Source organism: Pseudonaja textilis, chromosome 3 (assembly GCF_049901715.1).
Source record: "Pseudonaja textilis isolate UNSWEBS1 chromosome 3, rPseTex1.2, whole genome shotgun sequence".
NCBI lineage: Eukaryota > Metazoa > Chordata > Lepidosauria > Squamata > Elapidae > Pseudonaja > Pseudonaja textilis.
Genome location: NC_141992.1, coordinates 101738933 through 101755807, shown reverse-complemented (window position 1 = coordinate 101755807; position 16875 = coordinate 101738933). Strand labels below are relative to the sequence as shown.

Sequence of the window (16875 nt, the reverse complement as noted above, 5' to 3'; positions counted from 1 at the left end):
ACTCAAAGCCTATGGCACACATGCTGGAAATGGCACAAAGCCACTTCTGCCGGCATGCGAGAGGTCACCCGGAAGAGCCCCACTGCGCATGTGCGTGCATTGCCAGCCTGACAGCTGATTGTCAGGTATCTGGCACACATGCAAGGGGGGGTGCGGGAGACATGTGTACATGTGCAGACATGTGGGGTGCACGGGGGAATCGCACGTGCATGTACAGAGACATGCAACACGGGGGGGTCGCACGCACATCCGCAGGGGGCATGGGGGGGAGCGCACATTGCCTTCTGGGTGCTGGCACCCAAGCCCACGGGCAATTTTCTGCATGGGAACCAAAAAAGGTTAGCCACCACTGGCCTAGACTTTTAATTCTACTCAGAAGCCTCTCAGTGGCCACTCAAAGCCCTGGAGTTATGTGTGAACAGTGGCGCTTGTCTGTTAACAAGTGGGCTGCTACCTTTTGGGGACCCATCAAGTAGTTTCCCTAGGCAGACCTATGTAGCATAAATTGCAATAATATAACCTGGGGGAAACACGCATGTACATCACTGTTGCCAGGGCCTGATTCTCCAGAAAGGGTGTAACTGAGATACCATCTGAAAATGGGCACCGCTCTCCACGCCTCATCGGTAGCTTCCCTCTGCCTATTCAAAGGGTCGTTGTGAGTTGAGAAGGACGCCCCATGCTGTGAACTTGCTCCTTGAGGAAGAATATTATTGCTTTCAAAGTTTCCACTGGAACAAAGAGAGACCCAGGGAGAGCTCCCCTCCCCTCCTATTGTTGAACCTAGGTCAATGTTTTGAGCCCAAACTATTTCAATTAGCTGTCTTGCAGCTCAGAAAGAGGCAACATTTTGTGATTTTTATTTAAAACAACACCAAAGGCACGTAGCTAGATTAAGGCTTTGGGAGACTCATATGACTTAAGACAAAGAAGGGCTTTTTGTTTTCATTTTTGGAAGACAAAGCTGGCATTTGACCATAAGTTTTCTAGGATATATTCACAAATGTGAACACCGTATTTAAAAATCTGTCATATACAGAACCGCAAGCATAACGTGTTTCCTTTTATAAACATAGGAAAAACAATTTTAAAAGGGAATTACTTTACATTTATACCCACGAGTACTATCATGGAGCTGAATATCTTAAAGGGCCGTGATGGCGAACCTATGGCACGCATGCCAGGGGTGGCGCACAGGGTCCTCTCTATGAGCTGTTGCCCCAGCTCAGCTCTGCCACGTATGCACATGTGCACCTTCCGCCGGCCAGCTGGTGTTCAGGTCTCTGTGGCACATGCGCGGGGGCAGGCTGCATGTTGGGGGACCTCCGGTTGTATGAATGCACAGGGGATGCGCATGCAGGCATGGGGACGCATGCATGGAATGAACGTGCATGCAAGGGGGCAGGGCCCACACGTGGGGCACACACACGTATTGCATTTTGGGGATGTGCATGCTTGCACGCTTTGGGCCCTCAGTGCCGAAAAGGTTAGCCATCATTGTTCTAGGGGTAAGAATCCAATACTACAGTAGCGGGCTGGAGGCTAAAACAAAAAACAATTATTACCAACTTGCCTTCAATCGAGGACCTGTATACTGCACGAGTCAAAAAGAGGGCTGTGAAAATATTTACAGACCCCTCACGTCCCGGGCATAAACTGTTTCAACTCCTTCCCTCAAATTGACGCTACAGAACACCGCACACCAGAACAACCAGGCACAAGAACAGTTTTTTCCCCCAAAGCCATCACTCTGCTAAACAAATAATTCCCTCAACACTGTTCAGCTATTACAAAGTCTGCACTATTACTGTTAATCTTCTCATCACTCCTTATCACCCATCCCCTCCCACTTGTGATTGTAAGACTGTAACTTTGTTGCTTGTATCCTTACGATTTAAATTGACTGTTTCCTAGTATGATTGCTTATTGTACCCTTTGACTCTCATTAAGTGTTGATTCTTGACTCCTGATGAATGTATCTTTTTTTTAATGTATACTGAGAGTATTAACACCAAGACAATTCCTTGTGTGTCCAATCACACTTGGCCAATAAAAGTATTCTATTCTATTCAAATGAAGAACAAGGAATTGGGTTTATCTAGTCTAGTGAAAAAAAAAAAGGAGAAGTCTTCCGATATTTGAGGAGCTGCCACAAAGAAGAGGGGAGGGGCTCAATCTATTGTCCAAAGCACCAGAAGGCAAGACAAGAAACAATGGGTGGAAACCAATCAAGGAGAGAAGCAACCTAGAACTATGGAGAAAATTCCTAACAGTGGGAACAATTAACTGGCTTGCTTTCCGAAGTTGTGGGCTCCTTCACTGGAGGTTTTTAAGAATAGACTGGACAGCCCCTTGACTGGAATGATCTAGGGTCTCCTGTTTGAGCAGGGGGTTGGACTAGAAGATCTCCAAGGTCCTTTCCAACTCTGTTATTCTGTTATCTGCCATTTATGGCAGTGCAAACATATTATCTATCTGTAATTCAATAGGGAGCTGCCTCTGTTTCCAGGATGACATAGCTACCGCAGCAAAAAAACGAAAGGAAAGGAAAGGAACAAAGTACTTAGGAATTACAGTCCATTCAGAAAATACAGTATTCAGACCATCTTCACTTTTGTTAATTTTGTTATGTTGCAGCCTGATTCTACTGTTATTGAAATTCATTTTTCTTCTCATCAGTACCCATAATGTCAAAGTGAAAAAAGAAGGTATAAGAAATGTCTGTAAAGAAAAAACCTGAAATATCACATTGGCATAAGTATTCAAACCCTTTGCAATGACATTTGAAATTTAGCTCAGGTGCTTCCCATTTCTCTTGATCATTGCTGACATGTTTCTACACCTTGATTGGACACGACCTGTGGTAAATTAAATTTACTGGACATGATTTGGAAAGGCACACACCTCTCTATAGAAGGCCTCACAGCTGACAAGGGATACTGCAAAAGCCATGAAGTCAAAGGAGCTGCCTGCAAAGTTCAGAGACAGGATTATTGTAAGGCAGAGATCTGGAGAAGGCTACAATAAAATTTCTGCTGCACTGAAGTTTGCTAAGAGCACAGTGGCCTCCGTAATTCTCAAATGGAAGAAGTTTGGCACAACCAGGACTCTTCCAAGAGCTGGTTGTCCAGTCAAACTGAGCAATCTAGGAAGAAGGGCCTTAAGTAAGAGAGGTCCTGAATGGAGATGGGATAGAGTTCCAGAAGGACAACCATCACTGCACCGATCTGGGCTTTATGGCAGAGTGGCTAGACCAGCGGTGTCAAACTGGCGGCCTACAGGCTGGATGTGTCACACACAGGCCACACTCACCCCAGCTCTGCAAAGGGAAAAATAATCACGATACATCACATGATGGCAACGTGACAAGTTGTGTTTAACACCTGTGGACTAGACAGAAGCCCCAAACAAAACACATGAAAGCCCACTTGGAGTTTGCAAAAAAGGCCTGAAGGACTCTCAGACTGTGACGAACAAGATTTTCTGGTCCGATGAAACCAAGATTGAACTGACTGGCCTCAATTCTAAATGTTATATCTGGAGGAAACAGGCACCATTCATCACCTGCCCAATATCATCCCAACAGTGAAGCATGGTGGTGGCAGCATCATGCTGTGGGGGTGGTTTTCAGCAGCAGGGATTGGGAGACTGGTCAGTGTTAAGGAAAAGCTGAATGGAGCAAAGTACAGGGATATTCTCAATGAAAACCTGTTCCATGGCATTCAGGACCTCAGACTGGGCTGTACACATAAGTACACATAAACACACAGCCAAGACAACATAGGAGTGGCTTAGGGACAACTCTATGCGTGTCGTAGAGTCAGAGCACTGACCTGAACCCTATTGGACATCTCTGGAGGGACCTGAATATGGTTGTCCACCAACAGCTGCCATTCAACCTGATTGAGTCTTCGGAGGATTTGCAAGAAAGAAAATCCCCCAATTCAGGTGTGCAAAGTTTGTCACGTCATACCCCAAAAGACTCAAGGCTGTTATTGCTGCAAAAGTGCTTCAACAAAATACTGAGTGAAGGGTCTGAATACTTATGCCACTGTGATATTTCAGATTCTTTTCTTTTTAATAAATGTACAGACATTTCTAAAATTTTAGAATATAAATTTAAATTCTAACATTTTAAAATTCTAAAATTCACTTTGTCATTATCAGGAACTGAGTGTGGATTAACGAGAAAAAATGAATTTCAACAACTGTAGAATCAGGCTGCAGTGTAACAAAATTGACAAAAGTGAAGGAGGTCTGAATACTTTCTCAACGCATTAATTATGCAGTTCATGGCTTGAACACACTTGCTACTTCTGACTTTGCCCTGGACATTGCACTATTTTGCTTCTTTTTTTTTTACAATTAGGAGGTGCCAAAACTGATTTTCTACATATGGTATGGTATGGTACGGTATAGTAAGTAGATTTACAAAATTCATATCCAATGTGAAGTATTAAATCAACAGAGCAAGCAATTGTTCTTGTAATCTATGAGGATAATATTTATTGCTTCAATTATTGTATGTAGACAATGCGTTATCCTCAATTTTAATTATGCACTTAATTTGAATAATGCAGTACATTGGAAAAAATATTCTTGTCCTTTAAAGAAAATGTAGTTGGAACTATTCACAAATAATTTCTTATATGGTCAAGAACCTATTGCCCCTCTTGAAATGGAACAAATCTTTTGCATGAGCCTCAAACAGGATTCCAGATTCCTAGTCAGTGACTTCATTCACCACACAAGAGAGTTCCTGACAAGAGCTGTAGTCTCTTCAGCAAGAAACTTTCTATTATGCTAAACATGGAAGTTAGCTTTGAGCCAAACTTTGAGCCAAGCAGCAGAGACAATTTTTCCCCAGATACTGCACATAAAAAGTATGTTCAACTGTACTGCTACTGACATTGGCATACAGTAAAGATAACAATGACTTCCTGAAAGTCAAATTCAGCAAATCAAGGACTGACTTCAGGGCTCCTTTTGAGCTATATGGTTCACTGAGTAATGCTCAGCAATGAAATAGAATGAGTAGACTGAAAGAGGAAAAGAAGAACACACAACTTGATCAGCAACATACAAGTTTGCCCAACATCATTCAGTGCTTAGTTCTACTCTATCTTCTCTGGGGCACATATTATTTTGACAAATTGGAAGGCTATCTTTCCAGCTAGCTGAACTGGATATGATTTCTACATCTGGCTAAAAACAAGCTCTGTTTAAGTAAAAGAACCAGACAATTTAAATTGTACAGTAACTGCTTTGCTCCTGCCAACAATGATCTCATCCTAAACATATGCTAGTTATAAAAGTTTTCTAAGGACAAAACAATCCTGAATTGGGGCTGGGAAGTTTAAGCAGTTTAAATGAAAAACTGATGACACAGGCAAATGCCAGGAGAAAGATCTTTCCCTTTCCAGACAAACCTTCCACAAAAGCCTTGAAATGGACAATACCACAAAGAACTGAATTGATTATAAAAATCAATTATATTTTAACTACTAGCTGGATACCTGTGCTTCGCGATAAAACTATGTGATCGGGCTATGCAGGAGCCTGGGCTTTCCTTCTTTCCCTTCCCATCCTCCTTTCCCTTCCTTCCTTATTCCTTTTCTTTCCATCTCTCCATCATCCTTCCATCCATCCATCCATCCAGCATATGGATGGATAGATGGATGGATGATGGAGAGATGGATTACCAGGATTGTATTTTATTGTGTTGTAAAATACAATCCTCCAACTGTTGTCTCAATGATGCTTTTTTTCAGGAGGCAACTGAACTTTCTGGTTTTTCTTTGAAGATGTTTTGCTTCTCATCCAAGGAGCTTCTTCAGCTCTGACTGGATGGTGGGTAATAAAAATACTACAACCTTTGAGGGCAAAGTACATTCCTGTTTGGAAGTGTAGTTTGCATCCTTTTAGAGAATCGTTGAGGCAACTTGGAGGTTTGTCTGTGTCCTTGGGTCACCTGAGTGGTGCAAATAGCTATAGAGTTACTAAGGTAATGGAATGTGAGGCAACTTGCAGTTGGAACAGAGTTATTTTCAGGTGGGGAAGGGAGTAGAACTCCTTAGCATCAGAGTGTGTTAATAATAATATATGAAATACTAATGCTCTGAAAAATCCTTTCTTAGCGAGCACCTAGAAGCCAAGAGGAACATATGTGCCAAATTTCAAGTTTGTAGGCTTTACGGTTCTGGAGCTTTCATGATACTGCGTGAGTGGTATTTCGTTTTTCTATAAAACAATGGTAGCCGAAGTGCTACTATTACCTACAGTTGCCTTTGAAACTGTTGTAAGTTTTTCAATAAAGTATATTCATGCTGTATAAAGAATAACAAGAACAATGAAAGAATCTAAAGATACAGAGAATAGTACAAAAAAAAACCCCTCTGCATAATAAATGTTGGTGATGTTGCTCATATAATTTTAACTTTCTGAGGATGGCCAACAAAAGCACTGAGGAAACTCTAGTCAGTTCTTGGGGTAACACTGGGAATATGGATTTCTTGAATGCCAAAAAAATGTTCTCCCTATTCTTTGAATATGTTATGTTTCTTCTGTAACGCTCAATTCCACTGCTATGTCTTTCACAAATACTTACCATATATACTCGAGTATAAGTCGACCCAAATATAAGCCGAGGCACCTAATTTTGCCTCAAAAAACTGGGAAAACTTATTGACTCGAGTATAAGCAAGTTTTCAGCACATTTTTTGTGCTGAAAAAACCCTCGGCTTATACTCAAGTGAGATTCCTCTGAAAAAAAAAAAATGGTGTGGAGCTCCGGAGCTGGGCAGCCGCTTCCCTGCTTCGTGTTTCCTTTGCAACTTGTAAGCATGGGGTAATCGGAAGCAGAAAAGTTGTTGCATGAGGATATATTGTTTTTCTTTATTTAACTGTTTTAGGGGGAAAGACCCACCATCATGTGACAATGCTCAGACATGAAATCTATCCGCCTGAAAATAAGTGTGTGTGTGGGGGGATTTTAACAGAGGAAGACATAGGGAGAAGGCAAAGCGACAGAAGATCCTTCAGCCCTAGCTGCTTTCAGTCCGCTCGGGAGGAGGAGGGGAGGAGGAGGTGGTGGCAGCGGTTCACGTTGTTTCTGAGATCGCAGAAAACCTCCTCCTCCCCCTCCTCCTCCCGAGCAGACTGAAAGCAGCTAGGGCTGAGGAAACGAAGCCACCTTGGCTCGCGTTGTTTTCTGCGATCTCAGAAAACAACGCGAGCCGCTGCCACCACCTCCTCCTCCCCCTCCTCCTCCCGAGCGGACTGAAAGCAGCTAGGGCTGAAGGATCTTCCGTCGCTTTTGCCTTCTCCCTATGTCTTCCCTCTGTTAAAATCCCCCCCACACACACACTTATTTTCAGGCGGACAGATTTCGTGTCTGAGCATTCTCACATGACGGTGGGATTTCCCCCCCTCCCTAAAAACAGTTAAATAAAGAAAAAACAATATATCCCCATGCAAGGACTTTTCTGCTTCCGATTACCCCCATGCTTACAAGTTGCAAAGGAAACACGGAAGCAGGAAGCAGCTGCCCAGCTCCGGAGCTCCACACCATTTTTTTCAGAGGAATCTCACTTGAGTATAAGCCGAGGGTTTTTTTCAGCACAAAATGTGCTGAAAAACTCGGCTACACTCTCGAGTATATACGGTAAGTTCTTTTTTATAAGAAAAGTTTGCTCCTGTCACAGTTCAGCCTGGGCATAGCAATAAATCTCTCTGGAAATAGAAAAACACGGAGCAGAAGACTCAAAGGTGAAACTTAGATAAGTTATCTTTACTGCAGGTATAGAATAAATGTTATTAATGATGAAGAACAGCTATAGCAGAATCCAGAAATAGAGCCATACTTAAACATTGACTCCAGTGTTTGAATCATATGTCACTTTCTCATATCTTTATATAGTAATAGATATTTTGCTGCCCATTTCTCAGTCCTGGATGTTGAATATCTGTACGGTGTTTTGAAAACAATCTTTACTTATCTCAGACTTTATTTCCAACCTTGCTGGATTCAGATCCTGCAATTCCCAATGTTGTCATAATCTAAACCAGTGGTTTTCAACTATAATAATCAGGAACACCACACATTTGAAAAACAAATGATTATATGATGGACACATATTATTTGTCTATCATACAATCACTATGTAGTAGAAGATTCTGCTGCGATATCTAAAAAACTCTCGAGGTCATTGTCATTCTACTTGCCCACAATTGCATTTCCAGTGGAAGATCGGTAAGTAGTCAATAAAATCAATAGAATTTTACCAGCTAATCCCAAGAAACTACTACTGAAGTGAGAATTAAATTATAAGCTCATATTTTGTGCTTATTTTGCAACTACCCCAAAATATATTCTTCCCTATGAATCTTACCTTAGCCGATCATAATTTAGCATTACAAAAGCAAGCAAAACCATCACGCAGAATGCTCTTCTTTTTGGTGGGGAGCCTTTGAGATTCTGATTCTAGATAGAAAATGGAAAATTAAAGGAAAAAATAATAATCAACTAGCTTCACCTTCAACATTGAAAGGGCAATCAAGGGGCAGCAGCCTTGGTTAAAAATAATACTAGCTACTATTGTTTGTTTTTCTCATCCTTTTCCCAATATTGCAAACATATTGGAGATCTCAATGAGCAGGATAAATTATATGCCTATATGATAATCACAAAATATACATGTCCTGATCAATGTTCAAAGGATTGCTCAATCAGGTATGTGTACTGGATGACAAAGGTAGAAGGAGTTGCTCAAATTATTTTATTCATGACTATTAAGATCTACAGGTAATTCCTGTTTAGTAACTGATTCATTTAGTGATTGCTAACAGTTACTATGGTGATATCAGTCCTCACATTTACAAGCTTTGCAGGTCTGCAAAGCAAAGTTAAAATAAAATTATAAAATTGTGATGTTTCACTTAATAATTGCTTCACTTAATGATCAAGTTGCTGGTATCAAGAGGTTGCTCAATGAGGGATACCGCCTATTAACTTAGCTTGCCCACTTTTAATTCAGTTAGCATGAATTATATTGGAAAGATGCACTCACTGAATGTGTGTGCCTTAGCTTTGGCAGCATTTTCCATGATGAGCAACTTTCCTGAGGAAGGTGATTGGCTGGCAGCTCTGGAGGAAATTGATTATCTGGCCATTTTCAGATTGATATATAGTACTAAAATACCTTTAGTCTCATTTGTTGATCACAGGATTGGAATAAGGGAAGTGCATCTACCCTGACCCTCCTTGAACCCTTACCAATCTTTCATCACACCCTTTTGGACAGCTAAGGGTTAAGAGGGCGTTATTATGGTATTCCTGTTTTCTCTGGGACAGAAAGGTCTTGTTCTAAACACCTGCTCTTGTGGGTATCTCATGGGTCTATTCTTTCCCCATTTTTAATACCTACATGAAGCCACTGAGTGAGATGATCATTACAAAGGGAAGGTGCTGCCACAGAAAAGGTACACTTCCCATCATATCCTCAGGGAAGGGATCTAGAACATGCCCATTCAGCTATGGCAGAAATAGAGCAAATGACCCCACAGATAATCTGACCCTGTGCCATGCAGGGTAGATGGCATAATAAGTATTAAGAATTGCATTTGGAAGTCTGTTGAGAATTTCTGCAGGTTGTGCAATAATGTTACATATGGATCACCAGTGCCACTGCATCATGGACTAATTTCAGCTCCTTCATGGTCTTTGAAGGTAGCCACATGTTGTCCTCATTGCATTAATCCAACCAGCAGGGAACTAAGGTATGAGGGAGCATAAATGAGGCCTTCCAATCCAGTAAGAGATACAGTTGGCACACAAGATGGAATCGTGCCAAGGTCCTCCTGCCCATGACTGCTACCTGTTCTTCAAACAGGAACCAAGTTCAGGAAATCCCCAAATTGCACACTGATCCTGTGAGTCCCACCTCTTCAAGAAACAACAATGGAAAAGTGAGGCTTTATTTTTATTTTTATTTATTTTTTGCTACCGGACTTCATTGTTAGGCTAGAGGCTCCCTTTGGTTATTTCTCTCTTTGTATATATATATATATGTATATATTTCTTGTTCTTTTTTTTTTAACTTCAATTAAGCTTTTCTGAGAGGAGGGGGGAAAGTGAGAACTAAGAAACTTTGTAACACTGCCAACTAGAGGCTTGAAAATATTTTACTTGAAGTGGAGAGAACTGTGAAAGACTCCTTCTCAAGGACATTCTAATTTGATAAGATAGAGGGAAGAGCGCAGTAGAATATTATCACAGGTGTTCTTCTGGATTTCTATCAACAATTAAATATTTATGGCTTGGCTTTGAAGCCTGTGGGAAAGGGAAGTGAGTCATAACAAGAGCCTTGGACAACTAAACAGAGTGCAGTGTGTTGTTTCTTTCTTTTTAATCTTTTTTTAGTTTTGCTACCCCCCACTAGCATTATTGTAAATTTTTATTTTAATAACGTCTTTATTTTTACTTTTTATTTTCAAGGGGAAGCCTTAGAATTTTTTATTTTTACTTTTATTTTTATCTTTTTTTCCGTTTTCATTGGGATTTTTGTTTTTTCTATCTATGCTTTTGGATTATTTTGGCCTCCTTTTCTTTTTTTTTTAAATTGAGATTTCTTAGCTGGATTAAGGTGTGAAGAACCTGAAGAAATCTTTTTTTTGCATTGTTCTTTTTTTTATTATTATTATTATTACTGGTTTTTTTTTCTTATTATTATTTTTATTTTTTATTGTGGACTACCTCATAATTGGATTAGGGTCAGGAAGAACCTGAAGAATTTTTCTTTTTCTTCTTTTTTTTTTTTTTCCTCTCCTTACTATTGGGCTTTTTACTACTGGACTTTCCCACTCTGGATTATAATTGGCTACGTTTTTAATTGGATTAAAATTTGAAAGAATTTGAAGATCTTGAACCATTTAAAATGAGCAGGAAACTCATACCTCCGGGTGCTTCTATATTTACTTCTGCTTCCCCACCATCTGGAGGACAATGTTCAATGCAGGTAATGTTAAAGCAAGATAAAGAGCAAGAAAAAGTAACCTTAGAGACGATTATGCAAGGAATTCAAGACCTTAAGATAAAAATAGGTATCATTGAACAAAGAACGGGGAAGACTGAAGAAAAAGTGGAAAATATCCAACAGATGATGGTGAAGTACGATGTGAGACTTCAAAAAGTTGAAAAAGAGGGTAAACGAAGAGAGGAGAAGATTGGAAATATTGATACAAGATTAATAGTGGTTGAACAAGAACAAAGTGGGATGCTGAAGTGGGAGATGGAGAGGTCAGAATTCTATCTCAGATTCCAAAATATAGAGGAAGAAAAAGGGCAAGACTTGGCTGCGATAATGATAGAAATCTTGGCTGATGCATTGGAAATAACAGAGGAAAAGATGGTGGATGGAGTAGATGAGATATATCGAGTTTCCACAAGATATGCGATGAGAAATAACCTACCCAGAGAAGTTCACATTAGATTTACTAAAAAATCCATCAAGACACAAATTTTACAAGCGGTAAGAGAGAAGATGTTGAAATATAAAGGTAAAGAAATCCTGGTCTTAAAACAAATACCTAGAAGAGTGAGAGAGATGAGAGGAGAATATCGATTTCTGACCAAAGTGTTATTGAAAAAGGAGGTGAATTATAGATGGCTGATCCCAGAAGGACTGATGTTTATATGGCAAGAACAGAGATATAGAATTGATTCAATTGAGAAAGCAGAACTCTTCTACGCAGAATTTTTTGGAAGGAGAAAGGAAGAGGCAGAAAAAGAGGTCCTATTAACTGAATCTCAAGAGGAACAAATGGAGATTGAAAAAGATGAAGGCGTAATAGGCGGACAGGTGGATATCAAACACCAACGTGAACCAAGATGTATGAGACCTGCCAAACCTAAATATAAAATATCATCATGGAAGAGAAAAAAATTGATTACAATGAACATAAACGGACTGAACTCAGCTGCTAAGAGAAGGAAGATTTTTCATAAATTAGGGAAATTAAAGTTTGATATAATTTGCTTACAAGAAGTACATATTAAAAAACAACATGAACAATTGTTAGTACAGCCAAAACTAGGGAAATTATTTACTTCTTTGACTCAATGTAAGAAAAGAGGAGTGGTTTTATATATTAAAGAGGCCATCCCCGCAAAATTGATTTACACTGATGAAGATGGAAGAATATTAATGGTGGAAATGATGGATAATATATAAAAATACTTTTGACTGCAATTTACGCTCTGAATGATAAACAAGAAGAATTCTATAAAAAATTACATATGAAAATGACTGGACTGGACTATGCTAATATAATTATGATGGGAGACTTTAATGGAATTGTGGACAATAAATTGGACTATATAGCAACAACAGCAAAGCACAATAGAAAGACACTTCCTAAATCCTTTTTAAAATGACAGATGAATTAATTTTAAAAGATATATGGAGAGAAAGAAATGGTAAAACCAAACAATATACTTTTTATTCAAATAGACACTTATCATGGTCCAGATTAGATATGATCTGGATTTCAACAGAACTAACATCTAGTATCCAAGAAATAAACATTGAAGCAAGTACTTGGGCAGATCACAACCCATTGACTATTAAATGGAAGGGACAAAAAAAAGATCGAGATGGACGTTAAATAATGCTATTTTAAAGGAGAAGGACTTTACACAATGGTTCGAGAAAGAACTGGCCTTTTTTTTTAAAGAAAATAGAAAAGAAGATACTTCAGCGCAGAATGTTTGGGACACAATGAAGGCATATGCGAGAGGTTTGATAATAGACTATATAAGAAAAAAGAATATTAGGAAAAGAAACAATGGAAAATTTCTGTATTCAGGTTCTGACGAGACCCAAAATATATAGCCTCTTGGGCTTACTAGGGTTAAACCAAAGCCTGTTCTTCCCAGAGTATCAAATAGCACATGATACTTAATGCTAGGAATATTCTCTACCCAGATTTGGATGACCATAATCCTATTAAGTTTTCTAAAAAGCTTCAAAGTCCTAGTTTTTCTGCAAGCATTGGGCCAGGACAATAGACAATCCATCTTCCGGGAGATGGATTATACGTCTGGTTGACCTGGCCATATATTGTTTCATACGCTGTCTGTGGAATTTGTTTCATTTGATTTTCTATGGCTTTTTCAGTCTACGATATCACATTTTCAATGTTTGGCAACACTTAGTTCCATAGAAAGCAATTTTTCATAATTAATACACTTACCTCTACTGCCAGCTCATCTAGTTGTCTCTTCAGTGAACCATTCTCTCTTTTAAGATGATCGTTTTCTAACAAGGCACTCTTTAGTCTAGCTTCTAAACCCTGCATATATTCCTTTTTCTTCCTCCGTGACTGACAAGCAGATTCCCGGTTTTTTATCATGCGCTGCTGCCGTCTTAGAACATTCATCTGGGAATAATAGATGATGGGGGGGGGAAACCACTTCAAAGCTCAGAAAATTTGCAACGAACACAGCCAACACAGGCGACTGACAACAATAAAGGCTTTTCTTTTAAAAAGTGTGGGGGGGGGAGATGTCATTATAATGCACAAAAACAAGTATTCCTAAGAATTCCAGAAGATCCCATTTCTCTTGCTACTTGAATTTATACAATTGCAACCAGAATGTCTGTTAACCAGAAAAGCCGTAATTAACTGAGTTGCACCCAATTTTATGACCTTTTTTTGCTAAGCTAATCACCATGGCCATTAAGTGAATCAAAAGCTTTTAGTGAATATGACTTCTCCCATTGACTTTGCTCATTAGAAGCCAATTGGGAAGATAGTAAATCTGACAGTAAAGTGATAGTAAAGTGACACCAGGATGCTAAAACTGTTGTAAGTAACATGCTGGTTGCCAAGTGCCTGATTTTTGACCACGTGACCACAGGGATGCTGTGACGGTCATAAGCGCAAGGATCAGTTGTAAATGGTTGTAACCATTCCAGTGCTGTTGTAACGTCAAACAGTTACTAAGCAAATGGTCATATGTTGAAGACTATTTGTAAAGAGTATTTGACAGTACTTTTTTCAGATGCTTACACTTAAAGAAAGAATACAAACAACCAGAAGCAATTAGATACCTTTAAAATTATTTTCAAACTAGCATTTTCTCATATCCGTGTGACATTGCACAATAGCATAAGGAAAAATTAGATTGTATTACTGGACCATTGTTAAGAAATACCTAGGAAGCAGCCTGAACACATCACATTAATAAAATTCAGCTCCAATTATTCCAGTTTTTCCCTATTCTGACTAATGGAATGGTGGTAGTAGTGCCAGAATAATCCCTGCATCTCCCAGGAATGGACACAGATGAAAGAATCAGGTTAGGTGAGTAGCTCTGTGCCTCACTGAGTTCAGTCAATAAACTTATGCATTCTACCATCTCTTCCTCTTTTACAGAGCTGCTAAAAGCTCCCTTTCCAGCCATACGGTAGTGCCACTAGAGGTCAAACAGAATTTGTTTGCTTGATGCATAGATTAGTTGAGAAACCTTTTTGGTCTCTGCTTTTACCTTTTACCCAGGTTAACAGGAGTAATTTGCACACATTTTGCTTGTATTGATTGATGTGTTAGGCACAGTGTTGATTTAGCTGTTTGTGGGGGTGGGGTGGGGGGATAAAGTACAGGTTATACTCATTTCAGTCTCACTGACCCAATGCTCACCAGATGGTTTGATAAGGCATTTCTTTGGCACTGCATCTGATATTGAAAAGAATGCCAAGTTGTAAAGGCAGAGCTGATCAGTAGTTTAATTTCTGTTAAAGAGAAAAACTGGTATCTGACTCCTTCAGACTGTATGATTGAATATTCCCCCTACCACAACAAAAATAAAAGCCTTCCAACACACAAAATTAATGTAACAGGATTTCTAGCCCAGTCCAGCCTATCTGGCAGTTTTCATATATAGTTCACTAACTGAATACAGCCAGCCATGTAAAAGCATGTGGGTGCACACAAACACCCTCAGAGGCTACTCCGGGAACTATCTCCACCAGCAGAAATAAAAAGGGCAAAGAAGCACCAACTGAAATGTCACCTCTTGAATTTCCAAGCCTTCAGCAGGTATTACTTATCTTCCAATATTCTCTTTAGTAGAAAATCTAGAAGATTGCCAGTTCATAGAAAAAATTAAATTGCTGAGTGGTGAAATCCCCCTCTGGACACTGCATGCTGTCAATTATGACACTAGTGGTTGTGGCTAAAACATTTTTGGGACCCTGAAAGCAGATCTGCAGCAAATGAGCTTTCCAGGTGGAAGGGCTAATTACAAACAAGCTGGAAAGAACTTACATCCATGTTTGTGTTTGAGGAAGTGGTGTGAAGAACAGGCTTAGCTTCTGAAAGGTTCCCACTGGTCAAACTCTTTGCTGCTGATTGTGGTAATACCCTAATGGTGTGACCTGTTAATGGTTTTACTCCACCATTAACAGCAATGGCTGGATTTGAAGCAGGAAGGATTCCAGATGTCTGAAGATGAACCACTGCAGGCTGAGATAGCATTAGTGGCTGACCTAAGACAGGAACAAAAAAAATTGGTATAGTGATTTAGTACTTATCAAAAATGTTAAATTACTATGCATGCTACGTTTTGCCTCAGGATAGCTGTACAAAGAAGACAAAATATTGCTTTACTTTATAGAGCTAAACATATATAGGCCTAGAACATTTCTATCCTAGGCATCCAGGAATTTTTGAAGAATTCAAATACGTTGCTTTTAGTCATATCTAAAGGCTTGCATTTGCACACTGAAGATTCATTTAAATGCCATACACTAAAGCAAATATATCACTTACTACTTTTGAGGCTGTAATTAGATTTTAAAATGGTTGCTATGTGTGGCACGTAAATTATAGTTAAAGAGCAGATTAGACCAGAGGGCCACTTCTATAGCATCAATCCAAGCTACTCATTACCAACAATTCAAATAACGTCTACATAAAATATCCACAAATTGTTTCTAAGCAACACATCTAAACAGAGCTGCTTATCAACTAATGTGCTATAAGTAAACAAAAATTGAAATTCATAGATATACTGCTTTTCAACATAGCTTATTTCTATTGTGTAGGTGAGTTTCTACTCATTTTCCAAGGGGACAAAATCACGCAGATTGCCCTGGACTGGTTAGTGGCCAGCCATTCCATTTCCAGTGTACAAATGTTAATTTTGGTATATTTATAACAGAAGGATATAATGATATAAGATATAATGAACCCTTCTCATCTTTCTTATAATCTTCTATTATCTTATTATCTTCTATCTTATGATTATATTTTATTTGTATGTACACTGAGAGCTTATGCACTGGAGACAAATTCCTTGGGAAAATAAAAAAGGCTTTAAAGAATTGCAATCATATCTTCCTATGCTTAAGTAAATAAAAAATATCCTCTCCCAATGTTTTAATTAAAAATCCTCAATTTCTTGCTAATATAGGCAAGTCCTCGCTTACTCAACGCAATTGGGATCCGCAATCATAAAGTGAAAAATCACCTGACCATGCCCAATTTATGATGGCAGTTTGACAGTTCCAGTTGTGATTGTTAAGTGAATCACCATAGGTCATTAAGCACAACATCATTTAACTGTAACTTGCAAGTTCCTGCCCGCTTCTCCCACTTTGCTTATTGCAAGCCAAGTGTGAGAGCTGCAAAAGGTATTATGTGGCTATGGGATGTACCTATCATTATAAATATGTGCCAGTTTGCCAAACACCCAAAACACAATCATATGACTGCTGGGTACTGTGACATCTGCAACTTCGAGGGTCAGTTGTGTCTCATTATTCAATGTCATTGTAATTCTGAACAGTCATTGAATGAGCAATTGGTAAGCAA

At 39.2% G+C, this 16875-nt stretch overlaps 1 protein-coding gene across 2 annotated transcripts in view; it reads right to left on the bottom strand.

The window, feature by feature from the left end:
- ATF6 (activating transcription factor 6) overlaps window positions 1-16875 on the bottom strand; it is an 85431-nt gene that overhangs the window by 58121 nt on the left and 10435 nt on the right. For both annotated transcript variants that reach the window (XM_026703372.2, XM_026703373.2), the window contains exons 7-9: window positions 15328-15548; window positions 13252-13437; window positions 8391-8482 (exon numbers count right to left, since the gene is read on the bottom strand). In XM_026703372.2, the coding sequence (XP_026559157.1) occupies window positions 8391-8482; window positions 13252-13437; window positions 15328-15548 (499 nt within the window). The remainder of the gene's footprint in view (window positions 1-8390; window positions 8483-13251; window positions 13438-15327; window positions 15549-16875) is intronic.